Genomic DNA, 27,160 nt, shown 5'->3' on the forward strand with positions numbered 1-27,160 from the left:
ATGTTTCTCTGCAGCACAAAGGATCCTTCTACTAGAGAATAATCTCAGAGGGAGATGGTGTTGGTTGTATCACTGCCCAGCCTCAGGGCCTACATTTTACCTGGGGAACATAAAAACTGGGAACAGCTGCAAGTGGGATGTTATGTATTAACATACTCTCCCACTCGCTTTCCTTTCTCCTGCTGTTTTCTTGATGCTCTCTATTGAGTGTTGATGGTGGGGTGGTTGCAGTTGTTTTCCACTGCTACCGCTTGCCCACTAACAAACTTTCTACTGTCAGCAATTACAAGATTTTTGCTGGATATGCTAGAAGGCTTCAATGCCAGTGCATCCTGCTCTAAAAGCAGGAGTTTCTTTTCTACTCACTTTGGCTACATAGCAGATGAGAAGACACCAAAGAAGCTTGTTCATGTGGTGGTGCGTACATGTGTTTGTGTGGTGCTGTTCTTAAGCTATGCTTTGTTTCGCATTAGGACTTTGGAGTCCAAGCAGCTTTAAATTGTGTTTACTTGAACATGTTCTGAAAACGGAACAAACCTAGCGACCAGATCTATGTGTGAGTTTGCCTGCACAGAGTTTGTCTACAGTGCACACCTGCAGAGGTGTGACCGCGATACACTGCAAGCTTGCAGTCTGTGGGTGGGACACAGACAAAGGTGTGCTTGTAGATGTACGCTCAAGTCAGCTGACGGGATCTCAGTGACACTGTTTTATGTAGCTTGCTTACCACAAAGGCTAAGGCTACATGTCTGGCTAGACGCATCTTTAAGTGCCTTGGCCCTTTTAGGGTTGATATCAAATGGGCAAGCTGGGTTTCACTGCTTGCCTCAGCTTTCCATCTGTAAGTTACCACTTGGGACACCTGCTTTCTTACCTCTCTTGTAATATGCTAAACATTCATTGTGCACTAGTCTTAAAATGTGTTGAATAAAAAAGGTAACAGACTGATTAAACCAATACTTTACTTGTATGACATTGCTGTGTCATTTTGGGGCAGCTGTGTCTCCCCTCTATATTTGGTATTTCAAGGATCACAAGAAATTAATTCCTTTATAGTTGCATTTGACTTGCTATCTTTTAAAATGAATGAAATATGAATTATATACGTTTTTAGTGAAATATTCAGCACATCTCATTTTGTTGTTGTTGCAGCAATCACTGAAAAGAAGAGGGAGCAAAGACCTACCAAAATCAGAAAAAAAGTCACAGCAGACGCCGACAGAGGTATGTTGTAATAACTGTAGCCTGGATTCTCATGTGGAGGCTTCAGGGACACTGTGGAAATGATGTATGTGATTTGTAGATTTGCACTTTGCTTGCTTGTTTGCTTTGTTCTTTGTTTTCCTGTATGCTGTGCAATGGAGAGCTCTTACCCCAGATCTGCAGTGAGACAATACTATGTCAAGGACCACCTAAACAAACTGCTGGTGTTGCGACAGAACCCACCAGCTTTCATGTACTCTATATTTTAGGCAAAATAAGTAAATGGGAGCACCAGTGTAACAAGATTATAGGCCTTTTGTGTGCTGACTTCAGGATTTTTGAACACTGTAAAGTCTATTACAGTGTTGCAAGCCTAGAAAATATAAGGATTTTTTACAAGCCACCCCCACAATGTATTTTCTGGGGACTGTGCAAACATTAGTTGCAAGTAAAATAGTCTCTTCCCCTCTTTTAAATTTAAGTATTTATTTCCCTCTCATTTATTGATCAGTGAAAAAATGATTGCAGGAAGATCTCTTAGTATCTAAAGCTGTGTACCTGTGATCGTTAATCTTGTAATTGAAGACCATCCACTGGAGGTCTCCTGTTTTACATCAGGTTTCTTCAAAAACTACTTTTTCTTTTTTCTAAGGAGGACAATGAAGACCTGAAATGCCAGCTACAGTTTGTCAAAGAAGAAGCAGCCTTGATGAGGAAGAAAATGGCTAAGATCGATAAAGAGAAAGACAGATTTGAACACGAGCTGCAAAAATATAGATCATTTTATGGGGATTTGGACAGTCCCTTGCCAAAAGGCGAAGCAGGTGGGCCACCTACCACAAGAGAAGCTGAACTCAAGCTTCGATTGAGACTGGTGGAGGAGGAAGCTAACATTCTTGGGAGGAAAATAGTGGAACTAGAAGTAGAAAATAGAGGACTGAAAGCAGAACTTGATGACTTAAGAGGAGATGATTTCTCAGGGACCGCTAACCCGCTTCTGGGAGAGCAGAGTGAATCCCTGTCAGAATTACGACAGCATTTGCAGCTAGTAGAAGATGAAACAGAATTGCTGAGGAGAAATTTAGCTGATTTGGAAGAACAAAACAAGCGCATAACAGCTGAGCTGAACAAATACAAGTACAAGTCTGGGGCCCATGAGAGCTCTAGGCACCATGATAATGCCAAGACAGAAGCGTTACAGGAGGAGCTAAAAGCTGCACGAATGCAGATCAATGAGCTGAGTGGCAAAGTCATGCAACTCCAGTATGAGAACAGAGTCTTAATGTCCAACATGCAACGCTATGACTTGGCCTCTCATCTTGGGATCCGTGGCAGTCCCAGAGACAGTGATGCGGAAAGTGATGCAGGAAAAAAAGAGAGCGATGATGATTCCCGCCCCCCTCACCGCAAAAGGGAAGGCCCCATCGGTGGGGAAAGCGACTCCGAAGAGGTACGCAACATTCGGTGCCTGACACCCACGAGGTCTTTTTATCCGACACCATCTGGGTGGCAGAAGAACTTCACTGACAGACAGCAGATGAAGGACATTCGCTCTGAAGCTGAGCGGCTGGGCAAGACAATAGATCGCTTAATTTCTGACACCAGCACCATCATAACAGAGGCGAGAATTTATGTAGCTAATGGGGACCTCTTTGGACTGATGGATGAGGAAGATGATGGCAGCAGAATACGCGAGCATGAGCTTCTTTACCGGATCAACGCACAGATGAAGGCCTTCAGGAAAGAGCTCCAGGCTTTCATCGACAGACTCGAAGTTCCAAAGTCTTCGGATGATCGAAGTGCAGATGAACCTTTGTCAGTGAGTCAGGTAGACTTTTACTTATTACGGCCTACAGGTAAAAAGGCTCTTCCAAGTGAATTAAGCCTTAAAGAATTTTCATGTGCCATACATCGAATTTATTCTAGACAGTGGACAAAAATATCTATTTCTTAAATTATTTTTAATCCTCATTTGGCCATATGAAACCTTGTTCTATCAATGGGGCTGTTTTTGAACAATGAATAAGTCTGGTCTCCTGGAAATTAAAACAATTATGCTCTAGGAGGTGGAAGTTTGTACTCCTTTCTGGCTTCGCAACTGCGTTTGCCAGAGTTGTGCCTTCACCGCCAGTAAAGGCAGTGCAGACAGCATTTTTGGCACATAAATGAACATGATTGTTTTCTTAGTGGTTGGGTTCCTGTTAAATGAATAAAAAGAAAATTTTATTAATGTTAAACAGGAGTAAACATTAGATTTCCAAAATTATAGAGAATATGACAAACCACAGAGAAAAATAAACCATGCAAATCTACTTTACAGAGTCACAGAGCCACGCGGTAGCGTGAATATTGGAATTGCTGTAACTGTTTGTATCTTGTTGAAGGCCTGTGGGTCACTGCTTACATGCAGCAGCGACTAGCATCTTTTCTGTAGTTCATTTTTACGCAGAATTGTTCCAGAGAGGTTTTGTGGAGCAAATTCCTTGCTGAGTCGAGATCTTTTGCCATGAAAAATGAAAATTACCTACCCTTATCTTATCATGCAATCCTATAGTTGGCAAATCTTGTTATTGCTCATGGTATTATCCAATGTTTTAGTAAGTCTCTTGCTGTGTTAATTTACTTTGTGCGGTCGTGCTAGTTTACAGTCAAAGTAGTTGCCAGGTGAAGCTGAAAGCTATTTCTTATTCCTATGCTGACTAATTAGTCTTTTGTTTCCTTGTATCAGAAAGTCACAGACGCAGTGAGTTTAAAGCTAATCAATTACTCTACGTGTATTGCATGAAATCAAACAGAAACAGCATTTAGCATGCTCACTTTCTGATCTAGCAATAGCTCTGAGCTTGTAGAGCTCCCATTAGCTTAAAGGCAGAGCACTGCATGGGCTTATACAAATTTAAACCAAACTAATTAGTATTTTCTCTAAACAAATAACAGCAATAGTTAAATTGGACATTTCGGGGCTTGACCATGCAGAACTCCTACTGAAGTCAATGGGAGATGGACACTTGGTCCCTCCACAAGCATAGTCTGGTTCACTATTTATTTTGTTGAAACTTTGGACTTGCTATTCCATTAATTGACTGTTCTCTTTGTCTTTGTATTTACCTTCCCAGATGTTCCAGCCTATCATTTTACTTATTCTCATCCTTGTATTATTTTCATCCCTTTCATACACAACAATATTTAAACTTGTCTTCCTTTTTACACTGTTTTTTGTACTGTAAGCCATTCATCATTTACTGTTCATTGTAGTATTATTTTCAGTTTGTTTATTTTGTCCACCCTCCAAGATAAGAAGTGCAAGAGACATAGTTTCTGTAATAGCCACTGCTGTAAAAACACTGAAGACTACTTGTTTGCCAAAACCAAAACAAAATCAAAAAAACTGCAAAAAACATACCAAAAAGTCACCCAGTTGAATAGGAAACCCGCTCACCACGGTGTTCCAGGTAAGCAAACAGAAAATGATATTTTTCACTTTATCTGGTTTTATCATTTTTTAATAAAAATTCCCTGAGTGACTGGAACCAATTTAATATTCATTAATTTGCACCAAATCAGAAGCAAACCAGAAATATGCAGAGTGGGTGTGAGGAGTCTGTTCCTTTCCTCTTCCCACTCCCAGAAAAAGAATTTGTATTCTAGCCACATATGAATAGTAAAACCACATTCGATGTGTATTCTGCAATTGTTTGTCACAGCTTGTACATATTCTGCATGATTGTGATGATAATGATTTTCAGCACTGTATTATGTGGATTAGACACCACGGAGGGGACAAGATCAGAACAGTTGGTATATAGAGCACTAGATCTGGAAATATGGCAAGGAGCTGGAGCCCGTGAGAATGAGATGCACGAGGAGGAGGTATCAGAGTAGGTGAGGAGTCTTCTGAGAGATGTAGGCTGGCTGCATTCTCTCTGTGCTCTAGAAAAATGGCCACACTACAGTCTGACTTGAACTGAAGAGAGTGATGCTAGTCACCTTGTCTTATGTCAAATATCTTTTCCTAACAACCTAGTTTATCAGATAACATTTTCCAGTCTGTAGCCGCCAAGGTTCTGGATTCTCTCTCCAGGTTTCAGAACGAGTTTTGAATGAACATGGTAACTCTTGGCTTGCGGAGTGATCCCCATCTGACCGTGCTGTTGGTAGCGAGCGACCATAGGTGAGGGAAGCTTGTATACATAGATGTGCATCAATAGTCACTAAATATTCCTGTCTTGCCTACAAGAGGCTGCACTGAGAGCGCAGGTGACTCATGATCTTTCTATCACACTGAACATAGTTCCTACAAACAGTAGAGCTCCCACTGTGAAAACCTCACCTGAAATGCCCAATGAAGCTCAGTTTTCTTTTCTGTTTTATTCAACCTATATTGAAACCACTGAGTCCCACAAATTTGCATTCTCCAAAGGTGATCATTTACAAGTAAGTGTATTAATGAATTTTTTTTGTGCAGATGCCCTGATAAAAAAATCTAGTAATGAATAGTGGTAATAAATAAAGCAGCTGTTTTTCTAGCCGGCAATAAGGATTCCCTTTGATTTATCATGCTAGCACTTAGTTCACTTAACACATTCCCCAGTGAGAACAGTTCATCTTTGTGCCTGGCTTGTGCTCTGCTACCTGAAATAGTAGAGAGACACCTCAGAAGGAAGCAGATGTTGGGCAGTAAAATTTATTTTATGAGAACGCAAAAAATAGTAAACTCAATATTCAGTATTAAACAAAGTTTGTGTTATTCTCCCTGTTTGTCTAGCTTTCCCTCAGCATACTCTGCAGCTGTAGTAACCTTGATCAGTTAAATCATTTAACCTTCATTTAATCCAAATACTTATTCCTACCAGGGGATGTTGTCATCAATATTTATTTTGTAATTAGCAAGATATGTCTAAAGGAAATTCTAATCAATGTATGTGAGATTAATAGACAGTCTTGCCTGGTGTCCTGATTAAAGAGAAAGTCAGGCCCAAAGTAATTTCAAGGAGTTTCTAAGCTGCTCTAATTTATGCTCAGTTGCCTAAAAGTTAAGTTCCATATATTAGAAACTATTATGGCAAGATATGGTCAAGCATATCATCCTTTCACAGTAATTTTCTGTTACTGTAAAGATAGTTCTCAAACCACTGGGAAAAGGCCCTTCTGCTGCTTTTCTTTCAGCAAGTGCTGTAAGAAATTTTTCAGCAACTGCTCGAGAAATTCTCCCCCCCCCATGGATTTGCAGTTTGGACATTAAAAGTATAATAATTTGAGGCTTAAACTTGTCATACTAAATCTTAGCATGAGACTGACTTTTTGAGATTCTTTCTGGTTTAGTGTCTCTCTTGGGGGAAGAAAAGATCATTTAGGTTTTGTTAAATATTACTGGCTCAATCCCATAAAAGAGAATAAATCATACTTAAATCTGATCTGAAGTTCTGGGCTTTCAGTTTTTAGCCCACACTTGTTTATACCTTTCTCAGCCTTGTATGTAATAAGAATGAGTAGAGACAGTTTGATTTACACTGAGTGTATCAGTAACAGTACTACTGTAAAGTAGTAGGAAAGTTTAATACGCTGAACTCATATATTGAATACATCTTGGAAGTAGTTGGGAAAGAATTGCTTCTTTCTCAGAAATCAGAAAAGGTGAAGATGAACCTCAGAAAAGTGGGGATAACCTCTGCACAGGACTGGCGATTATAACCCCATTGATGTCTCACAGTGTTTTTTCTGGTGTATAGCTGGAACTTTCCTCATCCTAATTCTGTCAGGCATCAACAAAGCAAATCAAAGCTGAGACCTTTTGGGACATTTAGGGAGCTATGGCACAAGCTACAATCTGAAATTAAAACATACTGAAGCATACAAAATCACTTTAGAAGCTCCCCACAGTCTTTGAATCTGTGATGAGCAAGGAGAACAGTGAGGACCTCTGCAAACCTCAGTACAGAGAAATCTCAATGAGAAATGAGATGTGTTTTTCATGTTCTTCTGCATTCAGCTTGAAGGGAGTGATTGGAGCTGCTTCTCTGTTTCACACCAGATATTGCAGAGAAGCTCACAACCCTCCATTTTTCACTATTTTAAAAGCTGCTGAGGAAGCTAATAAAATCAGTATGGACACCTGTCCATAGCCAGAAGATAACATCTAGCCAAAGAAATAAGTGTTCTGTGTCTTGCTAAAGTGAAATAACTTGGTCTCACAAAGAAATGCAATAATTATACTTGCCAAGAAAGGAAGCAGATTCTTCCCACGCAGTTACCGGCCTGCTGGGCAAAGTCCACCTCGCAGGTGAGTGAGTAAATGCAGCTGAACACGTCCACATCCTCTAGCAGGAGTGTGTGGGAGTCAGGCAGGACAGAGCCAGACAGAACACTGCTGATTCACTAGGTTCTGTCTGCCGCACAACGTCTAATTCTGAAGCAGATAGAAGAATATAAGATTTTTGCTTTTACGTGGCAACAAGCTGGATATGCCAGGTTACCTATCAGTTCAAATCTTACTTAAACCAATAGCAGATTCATAATTCCTATTTTGGAATATTCTGGGCAAATATTAATATTCTAGCAAAAATGGCATTGACTTTGAACCCCAAGATTGCCTTAATGTTACATTGCTCTGAAAGATTAAATTTCTGTTTCCTATGTTCCCAGAGATTTCACTCTAGGTTCTTTCAGAAAGAAGAGATCTTGCATCTATAGATCTAATTCTGACATTTTTACACTTGTGTAAATTGACAGTAACTCCAATGAATTTTTATGTCGTTTAGAAACTAGAGGCATTTTTTCCTTTAATGCAGCCAGATACATTCAATTTAATTTGTTTCCTATTTAGAGTCAGCTCTGAATGCCCTGACAAAATACCTCTACAACTATTTTCTTTACTCTTACTGAAAAATTCCCATGATACTAGAATGATAATCTTCTCCAGGATCAGAGATACTTCTTTCAACCAAAAAAATCCATGCCTGAAGCTCCAGTTAGAGATAGAATAAGTGTGTGCTGACACATGTCACCAGTGCTTCAGAATCAAAACTAGAAGAGAGCAGGTGCTGTAGTGCAGAAATATGCCTGGCAGTCGGAAAATAGAAAATTGCCAAAAACATGGCTGTCTAAATATGTGTTATAAAAAGAGATGAACTGCACATGAACTTTGGGAGTTGTTTACGAAAACAAGCAGAGCTTTAGGATATTAGATGCCCTTCTCCTTAATCACCCCAGAATTTGATAGGTGAGTAGGAGACTTCTAAAGGCATCAGTATCAGGGACGTAATTCCCATTGGCTTACATTTCTGTCTCTGATTTAATGCCAGGGGAAGTGATATTCAAACCCAACTTTTGCCATTACACATGCAGTTGCCTATGGGGAAAATTACAGTGGCTCTATTTAAAGTAAACATCTAAAGTATCTGCCACCGATTTCCAATGTAACCTTGGAGAAGTGACATGACATAACACTGTTGGCTCTGTTTCTCCACTAAGTTATATACTATCGCAGAAGTGCACAACAGTAGGAGGAGACAGAATTCGTATTCCCTTCTGCCCATTTCCCAATTTATTTATCCACTCTTGAGATGTATTTGCCAGGATTATCAAGGCGTACATCATTCAGGAATCTGAGGTTGTGGTTGGGTTGGTTACAGTGGCAGCAGTGCTGTTCCTCCTTCTTGTTACCAAATTTATGTGGACATAACAAAATGGGTGTGCCATAACCAAGCTAGTACAGCAGAACTGAAGATGTTCTAAAGTGATCTCGAGCGCACACTATTAACCAGAACACACACTACCCTGAGTATAAAATCAGATTATAGCCCATGCTGAAACTCATGCTCCTTTGTCTTTGGTCTTGCATGATGAAGAGAAATTTAGCAGAGGGCTTGTTTAAAATGCTCTTGCACCTTTTTTGTTGAGATGCTTACTTTTAACACAAGCAGAGTTGACACCAGGTATGGACAAAGTACACTTTGCCTGTGGAAGCAGTGTGTCGGATGTAATAAACCTACAATAGCATTCCTGTTTATTTTGCCTGTGCCAGAGGCCAGAAAGCCACATTTGCTGCTTTGTCTGCTGCTGGTGGAGGAGGGACAGTCTCTGTTGGAGAACTTTTTTTTCCTCAAAAGCAAAAGTCACTGCTGCTACACTTAAGGGTGTCCAGAGCAATGAGCCCAGGTTTTTAGAGCTCACTTCTTCATGTTTTCTTTGTCCCAACTTTTCTCTACCTTTCCCATATTAGGATGAGTTTAACATAGCCCTATGACCTATGAGTGGGGTCTAGCTCTTGTCTCCTAATGAGCCCCTCAGTCCCACACGTTTCTAATTCCTCACACTGACAGAAATGTAGGATTTTGCCTGAGTGAAAGCTCAAGCCTGGGGTTTAGTCCATTGTTTTCTTTAATTTTACTGTGTTTTGCTTCAAAGAGTTCGCGTAACAAGACGAGGGGCATTGAGTTAGCAATATTAAAGACACAAGAATAATAGCCTATGCTGACGGATAAGAGTAAAAAAAAAAAGTCTTCAGTCTGTCTTCATTTGCGGTGGTGCAGCTGTGCTGGCTTCAGGGAGGAGGCAGGGCTGTGGCACCCAGCCTCCAGCTGTGGGCTCAGTTCTGCTCCCAGGCACTCGGGCTTCGCTCCCAGCCCTGTCAGCTGGTGTCTTGGGACGCAACCTCCCAAAAGAAAGTCACACTGTTGCTTTATGAACAGGGAAGTTTTAAATCTTCAGAGTTTAGAGGCTGGGGATTTTCTTCAGGAACGTTCAGTTGTTTACTTGGGCATCTTTGTTCAATTTTTAGATCATCTTTGAAATTTTCACTAATGGCCCACGTCCCATTATTTATGTTACATGGGAGCAGAAAAAGCACCCCAGTAATGTATTCCCCGAGACTTACAGCTAGACCATATAAGGAGAAAAAATGTGTTTTCCCTGAAACCTGCTTTGGTATTTACTACAAAATACACCCAGAGCTAAAATATTTATGCTGTGCATGGATTTTATCATAGAGAAAACCTTATTGTTCTGAAGAGGAGAGTGCTGACTGAGCAAAGGATGTGTGAATCCTCATGTCGTGTCCTTCGTCTCACTGATCCTCTTGTCATCAGCTGCTTTGCCCACAAAAATATATGCCACTCCTGCTTAGTGCATTCGAAGACACCCATCTTATAGCAGAGTTTGTCCAGACTTTTATGCTGCATGAGTCAAGTACTTTATGGCCCTTCTCCAGGGTACATGTGGGGACAAATGTTCCCTGAAATGTGAATTTTCTGACTACGGGTGGTCTCAATCACTGACCGCAGCTACACCCAAGCACAGGTACCTGGCAGGGCAGTGGTATGTGCATGAAGCTTCTGCCCCGGGGTCTCTCTCGGCATGCCAAATGAAAGCGATTTAACACACAGTGCAGCAGGAGAGTTGCTGTGGTGGGCAGAGACGCAAGGAGCGAGCTGAGCTCCTCCTGCCTGCGGCTCAGCAGGGGGAGCAGCTAAATTTCGCTGTGCTGCCTTCAGGGTCTCCCGTGGACTGTCACTTGCTGGATCATTTTTTGTCACATACGCTCCCTTCCCTCACCCCATGCCGACACTCGCTATGGGCACTCCCAGTGCTTTAAATTCAGGCCGAGGTGTTTTTGGACCTTCCTTGCTCGCCTTATGCCAGGGATGAGTTTCACTGTGCAACGGAGATTCTCCATCCAATTTCAAGTGCTTTGCTTTGCTGAGACACAAAGTATCTTAACAGACTGGAGAATCTGATCCAGAAACTTTATAAAGTAGCAGGAATATTTGGGTATATCCCAAAGAAACTGTTATCACCATTCCCAGAATGCAAGACAGTAGGATTACACAGTGCCCAATAATTCTGCACTTCATCAGTGGTAGCATAGTTAGAAGACAGAAAAAGATTTTAGGGAGGAATGGTTTGCTTTTAGCTCTTTAAGATAGCTGTTAACCAGCAAAACTGCTGCTTTAAACAAAGTACCTTTATGAAGCAGTTTATGAGGATCAAGTTGCAAAGCTCACAATGTTCATACTAAAAAATATAACCCTGAAAACTGGGTCTGGAAGGCAGCAAAGAATCTTCCTTTACAACATGGACGCTAATAAAAGAAACCAAAAATTGCCTATTGTCATAGCTTTAATATTAACACTGACTGCTTTGGCAAGCTTTAAAGACTGGACTGCACTATAAAACCTAAAAATGTCCTGGACTTGGAGTTGTTTACACAAAATATGAGGAGATATAAAGTTACAGAGCTGGGGGTTGGAAGAGATGGCTTTAAAACCATCCTCCGTGCACTGACGTCACGTGGAAGCCAGCTGCTGGGATGATGCTGAACGGAACTGTTTTTCAGTTTGCAAAAGTTGCGGAGTTATTCAAAGACAGTTGCAAATGCTGCCCCAGTTGAAAGGTTGTGTCTTGCTTAGCTTTCTTATTTCTTTTAAAGATCAAGATTCGCAGAACTGGATCCCAGCTAGCTATGCATTTCATTGCTTTCACTGCTGTTTAGAAATGGACTTCTAAAGGATTTCTTATTCCATGAAAGGTACGGTTACGGTTTATTTTAAATCAGTGGTTTTGAACAGTTAAGATTAAAAAAGAAAGCAATTTACTAATGTGGCAAAGTTATTTAAATATCTCTCTAATGTTATTTATATGTAATGTGGTGTTCGTATATGTTATATATCGTCTTTATTCTTAGAGAAAGACTCTTCATTAGTTCAGTCAGTTTCTTCAGAGCAGGCACAGATATATCAACAGAACAGGGATGACAGGTAGCATTGTGAGCACTCGAGTCTATTCCCTTCTTTCTTGCTTGCTCTCTCTCCCTTCCTTCCTTTTTTCTTTCTTTCTTTCTTCCCTCCCTTCTTTTTCTTTTTTCTTTCTTTCACTCTCTCTCTCATTCCTCCCTCTTTCTTTTTTCTTTCCCTTCTCTCTCTTTCACTCTCTCACTCAATTGTAGTTTATTTTTATGTATAAAGTGCACAGTATTGTGACACATGGCACACTTTTATAGTTGAACAAATACATAAATTTACAATTTCCTTAGTCATCCAAAATACAGCACTTTCTTGGAAATATAATTTAATCACTTTTTTCCCTGTAAAATCAAGGGAAGATTTGTGTATCTGAATGGTTGTGCACATCCAATCTAATTAATCTCTGTTGAAAAATAACTTCTCAGCTGATGTCACTGCAGATTATTTTCAGAAGTTGATAGAGGTTGGTTGCAAACTATGTTGCATTTTTAATATGTGGATAGAAAAGGCACAGGTAAGATATGGGGGAATAATAACATTAACATCAAATAGTTGCTTAAAACATTTTTTTGCTTGCAAGGAGGGAGGGCTAAAGGAAGAGTTACGGGAAAATGAAGCTGATGTAGACAAAATTGATTATTTGCTTGAATTTGATTGCTGTAATGAGCTTCTGACCTTGTCTAGGACATGCAGAAAGTGCCAATACTGCAAGAGCACAGATACTGTTCTGATCCGCACAGCAAATTATAATGTTGCATTTTACATCCCTTTGGGTTGCTTAAGCTATGTGAAATACCCATGGGGACATCTTGGTGCACTATACAGACAGAGGGTATACTACCAGGACTACAAATTGGATTTTATTGCTAATAGGGAAAAAAAACAAGCAACCAAGCATCCCCCCCAGCCCCAGCCGCAAACCCCAAAACCAAATACCAAGAAAAAAAAGGGGGGAAAGTCATAGAAATAGGAGTTAAAACTCTCTGAGGAATTTATCCACTGTACAATAGCAGCAAAACTGTATAGTCACCCAGCTGCTAACATCAATAAACATGAGTTTTCTCAGAATTTATGTCAAGAGGAAATCAGAGAAGCATAAGAAGCAATACAAATTTTTTGTGGATCGTAGAGCTACAAGTGGCTATCTGTAATTTCTGTAACTAACCTCTTCCAAGACTTGATTTCATTTTGGTGGTGTCCAATCCCTTTTTATAATCAGAGTCCCATATGAAACAACTTGGAAACTGTTAAGATGAATGCAAACATGGCAATAGTAGTTCCCCGCACTCAGAAACCACGAGGGGCCTTTTCAGTGCTATATGCATACTTGAAAGGAGTACATATTATATGTCTATTCTTATTTGTGTAAAGGAAAATATGCTATATAGTGTTGACTTTCTAGTAATATGCTGCTGATTGAAGCATGGTCATTATTACTAATAGTGCACTAGCAAAAATTACCATTTGTGCAAGTTGTAGACAGATTATGCCTGCCTCTCTTGTTCATGACTTTACAGCATTTATATGTTTTTCTATTTCTTTCTGACATGTATTTGAAGGATTCTAGTGGAGTGGAGTTGACTCTTGTTTGTTTCTCAGAGATGTCTTGAAAGGTTATAAAGACATAAATGGAGCCCAAAAGGAAAGAAAAGAAAAAGAAAAGAAAAGAAAAAAAGAAAAGAGCGCAAATTACTGTACTAAGAATTGCAACCTTTGAATTAGCAAAGTGAGAAAGTATTGAAATGGTTTTAAAGTTCATTAGCAATAGATGTTTAGATTGCAACAGGTCTTAAGTGCAGTGAAATTTTTTTGTAAGTTGTTTTTGGTCAACACTTACTGAAGTCTGCACAAAGCTGAAACATTGGCCTGGAGAGGTGCAGTCTCTGTAGCCTGGCTGCCTTCCCTAAGAAGCCATGAGCAAACCAGTGCTTCAGTTCTTTTGTGATGAGAATGCTGTGCTATCTTTCAGCAGCTATTAGTTTCAAGGAGGTTTATGGTTTTATAAAGCAGGTGGAGGAAAAGGGGTCTGAAATCTGTTTGTAGATAGTTGAGGGACAGATCACCATTTCAGAGCTCCAAGGCAGGTGTGAGTCAGAGTTTGAAAGAGGAAGCTCCAATACCACATTACATGGTGACATGGTTACACCATTGTGAAACGGGCTGACAGAGATGTTTGGAGAATAGTCAACTTGTTCTCTAAGTCCTCTGTCCAAAATTGCTTGGGGTAAACAGTTTTGCAACCCCTGAGTTAGGATTGGGCCCATGGCTGTCAGTTGAGAGACCCTGTAGCAGGACTTCCTATGACCCAAAGACCTGAATAACCCATTGGGCTTCAGCTGAGTTCTTCTGCTTACTTGTTCATGAAAGAAGCTGACTCCAAGTTTGGCATCAGCTTCCCAGTCAGCTGAAATAACGCAGACACTGGTAAGCAGTGATTACACAGTAGCCACAGCTGAATCAACAAGGCTTGTCCAATAATATACAGGATGGGGAAGAATTTTGCGTGAATCTCAAGAATGAATTTTCACTATATCAAAGAAAATGTGGGCGATAAAATGGGCAGTTCCTGTGAGCTGACAATCACTGCCCATCGGTCAGGGCAATTAACAAATTCCATGAGGGTAAACTGGGCTTACCCCTAGTTAATGCTCTGGTAATTCATTTGCCTGCCTATATGCTTGGTTTCTGGCAGGAGACCAAAGCAATGCAGAGGCATTTTGTGACTAGAACTAGATTCCATGTCCACCTAAGTAACCCAACAGCTGGCTTTGAGAGCCACAGTTAACAAACTCAAGTATCAGTGTGTGTGTACCAGCCATTATACCACAGGAGCTACCGTAACTGAATGAATGAGTGTTATTTTTGCCTTGCTGGCATAGTAAATGTGCTGATGGTAGTGTAGTTTCTATTGTAAAGCCTAAGGAAGCAAGAGGAACACCAGGCCCATAAAATCTGTAACTGTTTTGCTCCAAAGTCAGATGATCAGGTCCAAAATATTTCCCTTAAAATATACATATTTAGTGATTCAATTGATAATTTTTCATTCACAGATACTAAGATACTAAAGACTTCTGAAGGGGAAGGAGAAACTGAAGCACAAATTAGTTAAATATTCTGAGCAACGTTTTGAACTTGATTTGAGTTAGTGCTATTGGAAAACAGTTTCTAGTTTTCCCTATGCTGGTCCTAGAACTAACATTTATAGATTTAGATTTGTAAATCCAAAATACATGAACTCTTTATAATGACCTATAGTCCTTTATATAGTAGAATGATGCTTTCTACTGTATATGTATTTGTTACCTGTTATTAGCTTTCCTGTCCTGTTTTCATGTATTCTAAAGCATTCATATAGCCATGAGAATTTTCTGCATGTATCAAGTTTACAGTCTTCAATTGCCAAAATAATGTCACAGTCTTTGTCATGCTACATGCATGTGTGAAAGGAGTGCACGAGCAAACATGATACCTTTACACTTGCAGTTGGCTTTTGAACAAACGTAAAAATAGCTTTCACCCTCAAGGGCAGACGTTGCAGGATCCCAAGGCCCTGAAATGCCATTCAATATCATGCAGACTCGAATTTCATTGAAAACAGGTTTATAATGAAGAATAATGGCAAAGATGCGAAGTGGCCACAGTACAGAGCCTGCTGTGGCAGACGTTCCTGAATTTTATGATGCCGGATGCGTGTCCCTCCTCCCCTTTCCAGACTGGGACTCTCTGGCTTCGCGTTTGTGTCCTATAATGCTTAGTTCGTCCATATTCTAGTTACACTCCAGGTATATATCATGCAATCGTGTGATGCTGTCTCCTGCAAGCACATTTCGGTTAATTATTTGGGGGTTTTGCTTGGTTGGTTTTTTTCCCTGAAAGCTCGAATCAAACACAAGTAAGACTTATTCTGATAAACTTCCAGGAAACATTCAGGGAAGAAAGACAAAAAGCAGAGCTATCTTCTTGCTGTTACATAGACTGTAACCATGGACCTGCGTAAACAACTGGAGAATACTGAGAGGAACTGGAATAAAGAGAAGATGGAATTGCTGGAGAGATTTGACAACGAAAGGAAAGAATGGGAATGTCAATGGAAGGTCATGCAGAAGAAAATAGAAGAGGTACTTTTAAACAAAACTCTGAACACTAACATTTTCACTTGGGGTGAAGTGACGAGGGGTTGCTTCAATTTTTTTTTTTTTTAATTATATCCTATTTCTTATCTGTCACTGGAAGTTTCTAATAGCTGATGGTGGGATGCAAAGCGTGGGGTTAAGCAGTATTTCCAATTGCTCATTTAATAGTCACGAATACGAGGCAGGAGGTTAAATGTCACTTTGTGTGACATTTGCTATGATATTGTTGGCTGTATATACTGCTGCCAGTTCTGCTGGGCATGAGCCACGCTGCTTATATTATACATGCTTTTTTCAAGGACATGCTGAACAACCGCATATATGGGGTTTAGGAAAATGCGTATTTAGTAACAAAAAATCCAGGTATCATAATTCTCTGGCAAAAAGGAATTAGATGGCACAGGTCTGCTAGGGTAAATGGTAATATTAAAAAGAGCGTCATACATTAAATGCTGCATGATGCAGAATCGTTCTGGCTAGAACCTGCTCCATTTATGGGTGACTTTTGGTAGAGAAAACAGCTACAGTAAATAGCATGAAAGTCCTGACACCACTTGTGTTTACACATACTAACAGACACTCACTTCCTGCCATTTCTAATGCATCTCCTTCCAGAAATAGTTAAGGATTATAAGAATAATTATTTATTATTCTTTTATCCCCAAATTTTCCCTGCAGCAGAACCCTCTGGCACTCTATAATGCATAAATTGAATCTGCCTTGGCAACATATAGAAGCAAGTTTTTTCACCACTAAGCTTTCCACATTTTTCATTCTAATATACACATGGAGAAGCTTTGCTTGCTCTCTGCCAACACCATCCCGTGGCTGAGCAACACAGGAATGTATGGCAGAGATTGCTCACATGAAAATATGAGAAGGAAAATGATCAGAGCCAAATGAATTGCAGCCATACACTGCCCGTTAAACCAGCCTGCAGCATACATAACTCCATAATGGCAGCTCTCTTATATTTACCTGCAGTTCTTGCAGACTTTGATATGATAGTCTTTACCACATTTTGTCTTTTGTGTTAGGACCTTTCTGTGCAGTCTTACCTAATTTCACCACCAAGGTGAGAGCACTTCAAAAGTTAGTAATCTGATCTCTGTAATTGAATTTCAGTTTGTTAGGTATGTGAGCTGTTTTGGAATGACGATAATGTGTTGTGAAAAGGTGTTCTGGCTATTAGTAGTGCTGACAATGGCAGCGAATACCATGTTTTGTCCATGTTCATTATTAGCATATGGATTAGGACAGTGTGACAGAGACAGAAAAAGAGATAAAGAATGGCTGAGAGGAAGAGAATGAAGCAAATCACTGAGTACTGCAGGAACAGACAAAACTGCAGATGATACCCCAAAGTTACTGGTATCCTAAGGTCCCCTCTTAAACTGAGTCTATAGCTGCCCTTGATTTCAGTTGCCTGACATTTCTTTGCCAGAAGCACCTGGCTGGAGAAAAGGGCTTTTAAATGCCATTATCTGTAGAGGGATTTCCTCAATAAAACTTGTGCTACCTTATCAGCTTGTATTTTTATTTGGTAGTTTTCTCTAGCCCACCAAAACCTAACTTAATTCCTGGATTCCTCCAGGAAGACTTACGTGGTTTAGGAGATGATATTGTTGAGTTATGAGGTGTTATGCTTCCTTCTTACTGCTATGCTGAGTCCGTATGAAGCCCTCATTTCTTGGAAGTGACAAAGTTCAGCCCTCAGGTTCCATAAGCAGCTGGGCTTTGGGAGTGAAATCTGAAAGCCCAGGATGAGGTCAACTGTCAAGTCTCTGAACATGAGAATTTTCTAATCCACAGCACTACCCATGAAATGGCCACGTCCTTCATGTTGTTATTCTTTTTCACTGTCCTTCCAAAAGCTGTTGTGATGGCCTTGTGCACTGCAAGAGAGCAGGCAGGTGGCTGTTCAGAGGTCCCTGCTCTGCGCTTTCTTCATAAGAGCGAGTTAAGAATGAATGTTTATAAAAAGCCATGGGATTCTTGGCACTGGAAATGATACCGTAAGCAGAAGAGGTTTTTATGATGTTGCTATTTTTTCTAATTTGTGATTTATCACAGTTCCCTAGTTTGAATGTGCTGGGTGACAGGAATTAACACCTTTTCATTTACTAATGAAGCCACTGGCTCTCAGCAGATAGCATGAAAGAAGATAAGAGGGTGAGAGCACATCGCCAAACAGTACCATTCTGCAGTACTGATTTATCACTCCAGTCATAGGGAGGAATTCCATTTGCCTGAGAACCAGAAAAGTCTGCTCTAGTGCAGATGGCACTGTGTGTGATGAGAATTCACTTCCCCTCCTTAAATTAATATACTTTAACAGGCTGTAACATAGCCAGAGCCCTCTCCCTCCCTCACATTCCCTCACATTCCCCATCCATCACATCAGGGCTGTGTCCACCACTTAGTGTGCTGATATTACTTGGAAGACAACCTTACACCTTCTTGCTCAAGGCAGGGCCATTGACCTCGTAAGGTCTCTTCCAATCCCATCCTATGGGTGGAAGCCATAGATTAAAACCATGGCAAAGAGTTTGTGAATGGTAACAGACCTTTCCTCATCCTGTGACAATAATGGTCTGTGAACTATCACACTATGTGACTCAACACTTTTCTACTAACACATGTATAAAATCTTTCTACCTGGTGTGAAGCATTGTTCAAAACAGAAGTTGAATATGTTCTTTTACCATAAAGTTCATCACAATACCATGATTTAATAGACGGTTCTATTGTTTTTTCAGCTTTACCAGGAGGTAAAACTTAGAAGGGAGAGCAATATGAACGTCCATGATAATAAGGCCATTCAGAGCAAGATGCTGCAGCTGTCCATGCATTCCCCTACTTTGGAAGAGAGCGACACAGTGGAGCTGAACTATCAACACAATGTGGCAAATGACAGAATGGAAAAAGGGAGTTTGCTCAGTAAAACAGGACACGAATGTAAAGAAACCAGAGCCAAGAGCAGAAACAATAGTCTGTTAATGGACAATCTGGGCTTTGACCGTGAGGAACCTGAAGATAGCCTCAGCATCAAAACTTCCAAGAAAAATGCCAAGAATTATATTGGTGATCTCAATGTAGTAAGTAAAGTATGAGCATGTTTCAGTTACAAGGGAGAAGAAAATACTGAGGGCTTTGGCCTGCCAGGTTAACGTAAAGAACCAATCATCTCCCTGATTTTAGCTTTCCAGCAAGGCACTGTCTCTACTTCCACCTTGGTTTGCTATTGATGAGCATCTTCTCACTGTTTAAATGTGTTAACTGCATGCTCTTTACCTCTAGTCATAACCTGGGGGCATTTTTGTATCTTTCCTTGTGCTACTTTCCTCTGCTGTGAGTCTTAAATGCAAATCACCACAAGTTTCAAAATAATTCTGGAGATACCATTTAAAAGACTTATATTAAAGGACTGTTTTTATATTTATAAAGGCTCTTAAGGAACTTGCCAGAGTCAGTGAAGAATTATGCAGCTATCAAGAGGAAATTCGAAAGAAGTCCAACCACAGAAGGTAAAAACATATTTGGACTCTATAGCCGAGGAAGAAAATGAATAATGAGACTGTGTGTTCACTTTGAAGGGGGGTTTGCTGTTGAATTTATTAGGAGTTGGGCAGTTCCTATCCTCCTAGTGTTTCAGTGCTCAGCATAAAGCATTCAAATGAAAAATACTGAAATATGATACAAGGGCACATTTTACTGGCAAAATAGAGTTTATCTATAGAACCTACAAAATGAAATCAGTATTTATATGAGATGAAATTGTACTTGTTTCTGATGGCTATATAGAGGATTGGGAAAATGAACAGATATTTCTGTCTGCCCTGGTCCCGTTTCCATCTAGTTCTATACAACACTGTATGAGTTTGTTAGGCTGGGAGGTTTCTTACATTAAGCCTAGATCTAGCCTTAAGTGAGGGAGATGTGTCAGGGACTGACAATCCAAGAGTGCAAAGAAGGCAAGAGAAGGAAGAACAACCATACATTTGTACTAATGGCAAGATAGTAAGCCAAACCCTGAAAAGTATGGCAAATGAACATTTGGCCATCTGTTAAAAATTAAATGTTCATGGTCTCCTTTAGCAAGCTAAACACCAGTCTTCCTCTCAAGTTATGCAGAAATTCTCAGAACGTAAGACTGAACCCATGGTGTGACAGGGTGCACACCATGAGCGAGATTGAGAAAGGCTATGTCTCAGCTATGCTGAGACACCATGGAATTCTGCATCATGGAAGATCTTCTCAGATGGTCCCAAAGAGCAGAGGGACTTCTTACACTCCCCCATGCAATCGGTTGGCTGGCTGTCACTAATTTATTATTGTAGCTGGGTTAGTGTTTGCATCTTTAAAGCAAATAGATTCATAGCTGATGTATTGTTTCTAAATCCTGGCTGAGAAAGGTGATTTTTGAACAGATCTCAGAAGACACATTTGTACCATCATGTGTAATGTCAGGAAACCTACACAAGGGATGCACTATGTCCTAAAGCTTTCTTCATTCAGTTCATAGTCAAGTAGACTCTCACTGGAGTTATTAGAATTCACAAGATCCCACTGTCCTTACTATAGGATAGGTAAGAAAACAAGCAATCATCTACAAAAGCTCAGAAAAAGAATTTTAGTGGCAGGGGAAAAGCATACAAGATTCCCTTTGTTGAGCTTTCTTCAAATTCTTCGTGTATGTTTCAAATATGCTGGGTGTATCAGCTGCAGCAAAACTGCTCCCAAATCTTTTTAAGCAGCCAGTGTTAAAACACCTGCTCGTGGAGAGAATGAACCCATGCTGAGGTCCCCTGGGGGAATACCCTTATTGCTCATCCCTAAAACACCTCTCCTTTTATTTCCAGAATGAAGTCACTTCCTTTCCTGGGGGAATTTGAGGAAACCCAAAACACAGTTATTCTGCCTGAGATGAACCATGTGTCCAGCAATGAATCACAGACTTCAGTTGCTTTTGAAACAGAGGAACGTAATAATAGGAAGAATCTGATGAGCTCCACCAAGGCTTTGAAGGACATGTCTTACGGTGGTCTTACTGGGGACAGAGGAATAGACTTCAGACCTTGGCAAAAGAAAGAAGCTCCACCAGTTCCTCCACGGAGCACTTCTCGGCACCTAACAAACTCACTTTCTGCAGTTGTACAGCTTTCTGAAGCACCAATAAGAGATCCAGGCATCAAAAGCAATTGCAAGGCTCAGGATTGTAGGATTGGAAGGAAACTGATGAATCCTTCACCTATAAACCAGAATGAAACTGCAGCAGCCTGTGCAAATGAGGGGCAGGCTGTGAAAGGTCCTGTGATTGTAACTGCTGCAATACCTGTAACCAAAAATGAGTGCAATGTACCAACAAGTTTCTGCCACAACACGTGGGCATATGATGTGGGCAAACTTGGAAAAGTCAATAAAAGTGAACCTTCCCCACTGTCAGCCCAAAAGAGTTGTTCAGATGGAAATATGGCCCAAAGCAACAAGATGCACCAGAAACAAAGTCCCAAGTCTCACAGCAGCCCTTATTACAGTAATGACTTTTATGCCCCTGCTACCCTGCACAATGATCTTTTGGAAGAATCTAGGTATACTTTGGGAAAGACCCAAAGAAATGAAACTTTAGCAGCAAAGATCGATGAGTTTAACCGGACTGTATTTCACACAGATAAGCGTAACAACGCTTTGCAAGAAAACCAGGTGCCTCGAACAGCATCAGAAGATCACAAACCCTGCAGCCCACTGTGTGACTCTGCTATTAGCAGGACAGAAACTGTAAATACATCTTCTGTTTCAAATCCCAAATTCTCTGCAGCAAAGGAGCAAGAAACTAGCAACCCCAGCAAAGCTGTCAGAGTGGCGGGGCAACAAAAGCAAATAAATGGACTTCCAAATACTAGTGGTTATAGGCACATGCTTCATGAGCATGACTGGAGACCAAGTAATTTATCCGGTCGCCCGCGTTCAGCTGACTCAAGGTCGAACTATGGTGTTGTTGAAAAGCTTTTGAAAAACTATGAAAAATCAACAGTGACTTCTCCGTGTAATGCGAACTGCTGCAAAGATAAGCGGACATGGGCAAATTCTGAATTCACCGATGGGGGTTGTGAGACATTGAGTCAGTATTTAGAAATGCTCCAGATTGAGCAAGGAAAGCAAGAATTTCCAAGGAATTCAGCCAGGCATATTGGGCAGCAACTCAAGCAAGGAAAAGAGAGACAGAAGTTACCAGAGGTAAGGTTCATAAGAATGGCAAGAACAAAATAATTCAGTTTCATACCAAGCTTCAGATTCTAACATGAGGCAGGCTAACGTGATACTGTAAATAACTATGTAAAAAATAGACACTTTAGGCCAGGATCTGGATGAATCAAGAGTATTTCCACTGAAGATAATGGAGTTGTGGGAGGGTAGAAGCATATAGGTAGAATGACCAGTGAAGACGTGTGCCAGATTCTGATCTCTGCTGCTGTTGTGTAAAGCTAGATTTTAACTGCCGTGCAGTTATTCAAGGATTGAACTAGTGAGTACTGCAATCAGGTTTTAACTCCCTCCCTCCTTGCTTTAGCTGAAGAGTTATTTCATAAGCCTTCCCAAAAGGCTTAAGCACACTCGGCCATGTCAAAATCCTGGACAGCTTAGATAGCATTCTTCAGCATCCAGGGTGCTGCTTGGTTCAGGATTTCCTTGGAACTGCCTATGAAAAGGGGTATTGTAGCTCCATAAAGTTTCCAGGAACAGAGTGGCCTCCTCTTACTTATGTCTCAGTTCCAGGCTTCTCCTATATATATTCAAGCATAGGCTCACAGAAACAGAAGAGTATGGCATGATTAATTAATTTATATTTGGCTGAATTTTATTTGCAGAAGTTTAGAATATTGCCTTTGCCAACATTCTTTCTTAATGAAAAGAGAAACAGATGGTTTTGAAAATACACTGTAAGTTGCAGGTTCTGTAAAAGGCCACAAAGAAAGAAAAATCATTTTTTCTGAAGAGCTCCTTGGCCAACGAACACAAAGAGATATGCCCCTTAGCGTCTAGGAAAAGAGAAGGCAGATGTGTTTGGAGCTGAGAAACTTATATGGGTTCAGACTGTCAGCTGGTATGCTTTAAACTGTCACAAATTCACAGACTTTAGTGGAGCTATGTGGATTTAAACAGCTGAGAATCCGATCATGCAGATTTTCTTCTGCATGTCTTTCTGACAGCCTTGCAGTGATGCAACATCTTGCTTAGCAGACACATCTTTACTACAGCACAGAAAGAAAAAAACATGAAGCTTCTGATTTCTTTTTCATCTAATGAACTTTTGATACGAAAACAAATTTTCATCAGCGAATATGTAGGGAAGAAATAATGACTAGATAATGACTGACTTTACATTCGTGTAAGCCCAGAATAACTTTACTAAGCCAATTGGATTTTTTTTCTCCATAGGCTCAAACTTTATGTTGTCATTTCTATCTGTACAAACTAAGTGTAGAATATTGCCTGATTAGGGGGTACCATTTTAGGTCCAGCAGCATTCACATCACAAAGATGTAAAGAACTACACATGGCATAAGGCATTTGGTTTATTTTCATTATTTCCAATTTACATCACTGTAGCTACAATCAAAATCTGTTGGTTTTCCTGTGTATATAAGGCTCTGCTTGGAGACATGACACTGCATTAATACATAACAATTCTGAATTAGCTACCGAGTGTAAACAGCTTCATGTTGCACTAATGGAAACAGAGTTCTTAGCAAGATGTGACTGCTGAAATAGGATCTATCAAAAAATACCTGAAAATTATGTAGATCATACTCCAGTAACGTAAGATGGTATTCTGAGTTCTACGTTTAGAATGGTATATGGTGTTCATTGACAAAAAAACTTCCAAAAATGAAAAGAAATGAGAAGTGAATGTTAGTTTTGCCTTGCATTAACATTTCATACCTTTCCTTGTGTCTGACACTTGTCTCCATATATTTTAAACCGCAACCGATGTGAGAGTCCCTATACATAGAAATAGCTGTTCTTTGCATTCTATGCGTTACTGTGCTCCTTTTAATAGCTTCAGACCACCTGTTCTGAGGTCACCCCAAATGTCTGCTGACATTCCTGCTGCATTCCATGAAAGCCGTAACTTGTTAAAGCAAGGAATTGCCTTTGTGTTCTAGATATCTGTGCCAGCTAAATGTTCAAGTGGGAAGGGTTTCTCCCGGCCTGCTCGGCCAGCAAATCGACGCTTACCTTCCAGATGGGCATCCAGATCACCGTCAGCACCGCCTGCTGTGAGAAGAACGGCGTATAACTGCTCTGTCTCCTTTCGGTCAGAGACCTCAGTAGTCTGAACCCAGAGCTGGGTTGGACGGTGTTGTGAAAGCTCTACGCCTCATTATAACTGTGTTCGGTATGTGTTATAGCAACCAGTTCCACACCATTGTATCTTGTCCAAGAGTGACCCCCACCACATGCTGGACAAAGCGTTTTGAATCTTAGGTCGTCATCACCATGGTCTTCAGTGTTTTTATTGAGATGAAATAACTATACCCCTGGTTTTCTCTGTTTTTTTGTAGTAGCTCACAAGGAATTTCTTTTGAGTGGCATCTTCCTTAATTTGCCAATCAATTTTGAGTTGAAACAATGTATAGTGCTGTATATTCTGACTCTTCTGCAAACAGCAGAACGTAAAGCTGTATGCATGATGATGTGTTTGTAGGTGCATGTGTTGGACTAGGAAGTATACAGGTCTGTATTTAGAAGAGGCAAACTGTGCTAGTGTTGACATTGAAATTACAACCTATACGCGTACATATATATATACTTTGTGTTTATTTTAAAAAGTTTGAAATATACAGTCCTGATGACATTTATATTTTGTATATCTTTTACATAGGTTCACAGGTGTAGTATTTAATGTACAAAAACTAAATATGCATTTTTGTGACTGATTGCAGCGATAATGCCTTGCACAATATGTATCTGAAGCAGACTAGCTCGACTGATTCGTCAGTCATGCTTCATGGCATCCTCGTTCGGTTTCCTAACCCTTATGATGCTAGGTCAAAATACCCAAACATATTTTTTCTGAATTAAAATATTATATGATTTGTAATACATTAGCCTTTTTCAGCACCAGAGACATTCCTGAAATGTTCCAATCCCTTTAAAAAGCTTAAATGTGCCATTATATATATAGCATACTGTAAACACTTCGGTAGTTTCAACTAGTGTAACATACAATTTATGAAGGGAAGAAAAGGGTTGTGTATGCTCAATTCTGTAAGACTTACTTTTCCTTCTAGCATTATACTTTGAGGTTTGGCAAAGTCAGATAACAATGGACTTGTTTACTTTCACTCAAGGCAGGAGAACAAGGACCGTTGTTCCCAGTGCTGCAGCCACACTCCTTTTTTTACTCTCCTCCTAGACTAGAGTGCCTGAGCCACTTGCTAATTTACTGCTCCCGGACTGACTCGTGGCAGTCAGTTACGAAGTTTACTTGCGCTCTGGCAACAAGCTGCATCTAGTACGGAAATATTGCATCGAGGTATGATCACAATGGTGCCCGAAATCCTAGACTCATGGCGTTGGAAGTATGTTTTTGCCATCACTTGACTCGGTATTATGGGCCATCTGTATGACGTGCACAGAGCCTGGCTTGTTCCTTCCCACAGCGTGAAAGAAATATGGATGCTACCCAGACTCTTGCTGAACTTTCAGAAAGACAGTGTCCTTCATCCTGGACTTTTTGCACCCTTCTCGAGGCTGTTGCTGGATGCGTAGTGCAGCAATGATCATAAATGTTACCTTTAAACAGCATGTCTAGGTTAAAAGGAGTAGAGAGGCACTTCTTCAACATCAGCCTGATCTTGTCTTGCAACGTTTCTTCTTCTCCTGGAGAAACATAGTGTGTTCAAAGGAATTTCAAAAATCATCCCAGGATCCATTAATGTGCACATCTTCTTATGTGAATGTAAAAAGGATTTCAGAAAGAGTGTAGGCTTTTGTCCTAGTGAATTGTATATGTGGCAATATAGGGAAAATTAATTGTGCTTAATTTGATAGTGATCTATTGTCCTACTCCAGTCATGTTGAGAATCCACGCCTTTTTCCTTCCTTTTAGGTCCTTTTTCTTCTTTCCTCCGCACAACTTTGGTTTTGCAGAGAGAGAAAACAGAAGGCCATGTGTTCTGATCAATATTGCCTGTATGGTAGTATCAGTAACTGTTCAGGCATGCCAGTATTGGAGCGAGCAGGCATTAGAGCCAGAAATCCCACTTTATCCTGCCATTGTGGCTGCCTGCATGGCAAAAACACACTCAGAGTAATTTGTCCAATCTAGACTTCTGGTCCTTTCTAGGTGTGAGTGGTGGGAAAATCCCACAACAATAAATGAAGCTTCAAGCAGATGAACAATTCATCAAAATTTATTCAGACATTATTGCAAAGTTGTTACTGGAAAAGATGCAAGGACAGAAAAGCTTGAAGAAAATTTATACAGTTTGGATAGAGACAAAAATCTGTGTACTCGAGTGAAAAATCAAGAGTACTATAAATTTGCCTGTTTGCCCTAATTTAGAGGTTGCACTCCATTAATTTCCTTAGAACCAGAAGAATTAGAGATGATTCATAGTGAGTTTGGAACATGGCTTAAGATTCTAGCTAAGTGTGGAAATTAGCAAACTCAAATGCCTTGCAAACTGACCTTTTAATGCCTAAGTAGTTGAGCAGCTTTAAATGCCTAAGGCTGAGGAAAGGGTAATATGAGAGAATTGTAAAAAAATACGGTTCTTAATTTCAGTCAGTGTTGACTGCACTAAAACTTCTTTAAATTACCTTCATGGTAAAGTTAAGCAGTTTTGTTCTGAAAAATGGTGGTGCACTTTTGTTTGAAGTATGTAACTACAAAAGCATTTCCCTTGATTAGTCAGTGAAGGTGTTTCTTTAGTTCCCTTCAGTTTCTTTGATCGCCTTTGACATATATCACATTGTTGAATAACAGAGAAAGGATCAAGTATCTACAACATTCCCTAATGTATGTAAGTTTAATGAACAGAAGGTTTTTGAAATAAACTAATAGGTCAAGGACGA

The 27,160-nt window shown here is 40.2% G+C and overlaps 2 protein-coding genes across 8 annotated transcripts in view; both read left to right on the top strand.

Moving 5' to 3' along the window:
* SOGA3 (SOGA family member 3) overlaps window positions 1-4,572 on the top strand; it is a 34,324-nt gene extending 29,752 nt beyond the window's left edge. The window contains exons 6-9 of one of the 4 annotated variants that reach the window (XM_041129419.1): window positions 1,153-1,224; window positions 1,856-3,031; window positions 3,932-3,946; window positions 4,320-4,572. In XM_041129419.1, coding sequence (XP_040985353.1) covers window positions 1,153-1,224; window positions 1,856-3,031; window positions 3,932-3,946; window positions 4,320-4,430 — 1,374 coding nt within the window. In that variant the 3' untranslated portion in view covers window positions 4,431-4,572. The remainder of the gene's footprint in view (window positions 1-1,152; window positions 1,225-1,855; window positions 3,032-3,931; window positions 3,947-4,319) is intronic. The other 3 variants (XM_041129426.1, XM_041129428.1, XM_041129432.1) reach the window with 3 other exon arrangements.
* KIAA0408 (KIAA0408 ortholog) lies at window positions 3,169-27,160 on the top strand. Of its 4 annotated transcripts, none has more exons than XM_041129433.1 (7): window positions 3,169-4,655; window positions 11,630-11,728; window positions 15,862-16,060; window positions 18,835-19,173; window positions 19,523-19,602; window positions 20,938-22,312; window positions 24,244-27,160. In XM_041129433.1, the coding sequence occupies exons 3-7, from the start codon at window positions 15,926-15,928 to the stop codon at window positions 24,415-24,417; spliced, it is 2,103 nt and encodes a 700-aa protein (XP_040985367.1). In that variant the 5' UTR covers window positions 3,169-4,655; window positions 11,630-11,728; window positions 15,862-15,925; the 3' UTR covers window positions 24,418-27,160. The 4 variants fall into 4 exon arrangements, with proteins under 4 accessions (XP_040985367.1, XP_040985370.1, XP_040985373.1 ...); XM_041129436.1 differs by having other exon boundaries at window positions 15,917-16,060; XM_041129439.1 differs by lacking the exon at window positions 3,169-4,655 and having other exon boundaries at window positions 7,902-11,728.

The sequence above is a fragment of the Aquila chrysaetos genome, chromosome 2, assembly GCF_900496995.4.
Source record: "Aquila chrysaetos chrysaetos chromosome 2, bAquChr1.4, whole genome shotgun sequence".
Lineage (NCBI taxonomy): Eukaryota > Metazoa > Chordata > Aves > Accipitriformes > Accipitridae > Aquila > Aquila chrysaetos.